General features: G+C 40.0%; 1 protein-coding gene across 1 annotated transcript; it reads left to right on the top strand.

Moving 5' to 3' along the window:
* Positions 1–1228: 1228 nt before the first annotated feature.
* LOC107765005 (12-oxophytodienoate reductase-like protein) lies at positions 1229–4219 on the top strand. Its single transcript, XM_075223887.1, has 2 exons — positions 1229–1247; positions 3717–4219. Exons 1-2 carry the CDS (start codon positions 1229–1231, stop codon positions 4217–4219), a joined length of 522 nt encoding a protein of 173 aa, XP_075079988.1.
* The last annotated feature ends 416 nt before the right edge of the window (positions 4220–4635 follow it).

The following is a 4635-nucleotide window of genomic DNA, read 5'->3' as shown; positions in this document are numbered from 1 at the left end:
TCATATCAAATGACTTGGACATATCTCCCTTCAACTTTGCTATCAACCCCTTGTCTTTTCCTACAATTAACATGTCATCCACATACAATAATAATATAATAAAGTTATTCTCAGAAAATCTTTTGAAGTATACACATGGATCAGAATAGGTCTTTAGGTATGTTTGAATTTTCATGAATGAGTCAAACTTCATGTACCACTGCCTTGGTGCCTGCTTCAATCCATAAAGACTCTTATTCAATTTGCACACCATGTGTTTCTTTCCATCTACTTCAAATCCTTCTGGCTGCTCCATATAAATCTCCTCTTCCAAATCTCCATGAAGAAATGCAGTTTTCACATCCAACTGCTCCACTTCAAGATCTAGGCTAGCTGCTAAGCTCAAAATTGTTCGAATAGAAGTCATTTTGACAACAGGTGAGAAAATTTCGTCAAAATCAATACCTTTCCTTTGTTCGAAGCCTTTAACCACCAATCGAGCTTTGTATCTGACCAGCTTGCCATTTCCATCTTTCTTGAGTTTAAAGACCCATTTGCATTTGAGTGGTCTTTTACCCTTTGGAAGTTCAACCAGCTTGTATGTGCCATTTTTCTGTAGAGATTCCATCTCTTCTTGCATAGCTTTCATCCACTGGTTCTTTTCTGGATGGGACAACACCTCCTTAAGACTTTTTGGCTCCCCCTCATCACTGATGAGGACATACTCTGTGGAAGGGTACCTGCATGACTCTACCCTTGGCCTCTCTGATCTCCTCAGAGGTTGAGGTTGTCCTTCTCCCTGAGTGGGGTGCTCCACTTCCTCGACACCTTCATCAAGTTGCTCCCCCTGCTCAATAACCTCACCAGTTTGCTCCCCCTGCTCGGCAACCTCGTCGGTCGTACTTTCTGCACTTGTGGGATTGTTAGAAGTAGAAGAAATAGTAACAAGGTTAGGAATTATACCATTCTTCGCCTTTTCTGACATATCAGCAGTAGTTCCAACTTCACTTTCTCGGAAGACTACATCTCTGATTCTGATGATCTTCTTCTTTACAGGATCCCACAGTCTGTACCCGAACTCTTCATCTCCATATCCGATAAATATGCAGGGAACAGATTTATCATCCAGCTTTGTTCTCTGCTCTTTTGGTACATGTGCAAACGCTCTGCAACCGAACCTTCAGATGCGAGTAGGACACCTCCTTGTTGGTCCACACTCTCTCTGGGATTTCAAACGCCAACAGAACTGATGGACTCCTATTGGTCAGGTAACAGGATGTCTGAACTGCTTCACCCCAGAATGACTTAGGCAGTTTCGCCATTCTGAGCATGCTTCTCACCTTCTCCACAATGGTGCAGTTCATCCTCTCGGCTACGCCATTGTGCTGTGGGGTTCTAGGAACTGTCTTTTCATGTCTGATCTCATGACTTGAACAATACTCTTCAAATTCCCTTGAAGTGTACTCACCTCCATTGTCACTTCGGAGACGCTTTAGCTTTCGACCCGTCTCCCTTTCTACTAGATCATGAAACTTCTGAAAAACTTGAAACACCTGATCTTTGGTTTTCAAAATATAAACCCATAATTTTCGTGAAGCATCATCAATAAAAGTAACAAAATATTTGTTACAGCCCATTGATTCAATTTCCATTGGGCCGCAAACATCAGAATATACTAAATCAAGTATATTCAATTTTCTTTCAGACGATGTCTGAAATGAGACTCTATGCTGCTTACCAAATAAACAGTAGTCACAAGGTTTTACCGTTGTACCTTTGGCATAAGAAATGAGTGATTTCTTGGCAAGAATCTGCAATCCCTTCTCGCTCATATGACCCATTCTTTTGTGCCACAAATCTGCAGAAATCTCATCTTGTACTGCGTTCAATTCACCTTGGCATATTTCTGCATTTGTCCTGTACAACGTGCCACGAGCAACTCCCTTTGCAATCACCAATGATCCCTTAGTGAGTCTCCACTTTTGATTCGCAAAATAGTTCTCGTATCCATCTCGGTCTAAAGCAATTCCTGAGATCAAGTTCATCCGCAAATCAAGTACATGCCGCACATCCTTTAGAACCAATATACATATGTCACCAATCCCCGCAATCTTTAAGTAACTTGGGTTACCCATTCTCACTGTGCCGAAATCACCTGCTACATATCTACAAAAAAGATAGCTTACCGGTGTGGCGTGGTAAGATGTTGCTGTGTCAACCACCCATTCCGACTTTGGAACTGACAGGTGCATGCATTCCTCTTCCTCATTTATAAAAAGGACAACATTATCATTATTTTTCACCATGGCGGCTGTGTTGTCGTCATTCTTCTGGCCACTGGTTTCACCTTTGCCCTTCCTTGGATTTGGGCAATCTCTTTTGAAGTGACCTGCTTGATCACAATTGTAGCAATTTCTGGCTCTTGATTTGGATCGGTTCTTTGACTTCCCACGAGCTCCGGATCTACCATAGTTGTTCGAACTCCTTTGATAACTCCTGCCTCTACCTTCTGTGATAAGAGCCTGTCCTTGATTTTCAGGCTTCTTTCTCATCTTCTCATTGAGTAGAAGAGCCGATGTGACATCTTTCAACTCAATAGTAGTCTTACCGTGCAGGATGGTTGTTGCCAAATTATCGTACGAAGATGGCAACGAGTTCAATAGCAAGATGGCTTTATCTTCTTCCTCGATTTTCACTCCGAGGTTGGCAAGCTGTGTGATTAGTCCGTTAAACACATTTAAATGTGATAAAAAATTCGTACCTTCACTCATGTGTAGGGCGTATAACTGCTTCTTCAGGTACAATTTATTTGTCAGCGTTTTGGACATGTATAGGCTTTCCAACCTTGTCCAAATTCCACGTGCAGTGTCTTCATCAATGATGTTATTTACCACATCATCTGATAAGTGCAACCTGATTGCACTAGCAGCTCTTTCATCCAAGTCAGCTCAATCCTCAGCTTTCATGGTATCAGGCTTTTTGGAATCAACATCTAGAACCTTGTGTAATCCTTGTTGGATGAGCAGATCTCTCATCCTTCTTTGCCATGTTGAGAAACAGTTATCTCCGTTGAATTTTGCTACCTCGTACTTTACTTCGGACATTTTTATTTTTCACCAAGTATAGTACTACCGACAGTGAATAGTATTTCAGTGAACGAGCAGAACCTGTGCTCTGATACCAGTTGTTGGAAAATAAACCCTCTACCAAAATAATATTCACGGTAATAAAAGCGGAATAATAATGTAGCACCGAGATACGGTAATTAACAAGAATAAAAGAGTAACAATAATACCAAGATTTTTACGTGGAAAACCCTTCCGAATAAGGGACAAAACCACGACCCCGAGAGGAGTAACTGATATCACTATAGTAAGAATTTTACACTTTGTAGGCCCGAGTGAAATACTACAAACCCACTATAACACTCAAAAGAAATAATACTCTTTTGATATTTCACCTCACTACAATATCACTAGATTGTGATGATAAAAATGAGAGCCGAAGCTCTCATTTTATAGGCAGAATACAACCTACCTCATTTGACAGCTTCATCTCTGCAGCGTGTCATTTTTGACAGAAAACAAAAACGTGGGTTGCTGCTATTACCAACTTTGACAAAAGTGAGGAAGGAAGAAAATTTCTTCCTTGAAATGTGGGCTGGACCCCACAATTTGATGGAGTGGAGATCAACACAACAAACAGCTTTATAATCGAGCAATTCTTGAATGATCAAGTCAACGATAGGACCGATGAGTATGGTGGAAGCATTGAGAACCGTTGTCGACTCGCTCTTGAAATTATAGGAGCAGTAGCGAGGGAAATTGGAGCAGATAAAGTTGGCATAAACCTCTCTTTTTTATCCGAAGTATACGGTAAAAAAAACTCGAACCCAGAAGCTTTGGCGACATATTTGGCTAGTGAACTCACTAAACTCGGAGTATTATATCTTCATGTATCTGAGCCAAAGGAGCAACATCGTAATTACCTAAAATCCATCGGAAGGGCTTTTGAAGGGACTCTTATTGCTTCTGGTGGATATCATAAAACTGAGGGAAATGAAGCTATAGCTGAAAGTTATGCAGATTTGGTCTCATTTGGACGTTTGTTTTTGGCAAATCCTGATTTACCTAAACGTTTTGAGGTAAATGCACCATTGAACAAACATGATAGGAGCACTTTTTACAAGACTGATCCAACTTTGGGTTACACTGATTATTCATCTCTTGAAGTGGCTTAATTCTACCTCATAACGCTAGAGGTAAATAAAAATACGTGAATTTTTTACCGGTGTTCTTGGCGAAAAGGTCATTGAAATTGTTTTCTGACGAAAAACATTTCGATAGATTCTGTTGGAAATACGCGTGAGCAAGCTTGCTTTGTGTGATGACGATGATGATTAATTTACTAGCATCTATTGGATGTGGAGTATACGTAAATCATCTCAAATTATTATGTACTAATTTGTTTGATATTCTGTAAGCTAATCGAAGTAATTAATGTGTGGTGTAATTATGTTGCTCCTATGATTATATAATGGTAAATGGTGCTGCATGCCTTGTTTTCAGAGAAAATAAATGAAGTGAATATAATCCTACCCTTTTAATTTCTTAAACCTTTCTTATTTTTCTGCATTCTTTTCTAAATTTCAAATAT

Source organism: Nicotiana tabacum, chromosome 10, assembly GCF_000715075.1.
Source record: "Nicotiana tabacum cultivar K326 chromosome 10, ASM71507v2, whole genome shotgun sequence".
NCBI lineage: Eukaryota > Viridiplantae > Streptophyta > Magnoliopsida > Solanales > Solanaceae > Nicotiana > Nicotiana tabacum.
Note: the sequence above shows the minus strand (reverse complement) of the source record. Positions and strands in the feature narration are given on the sequence as shown.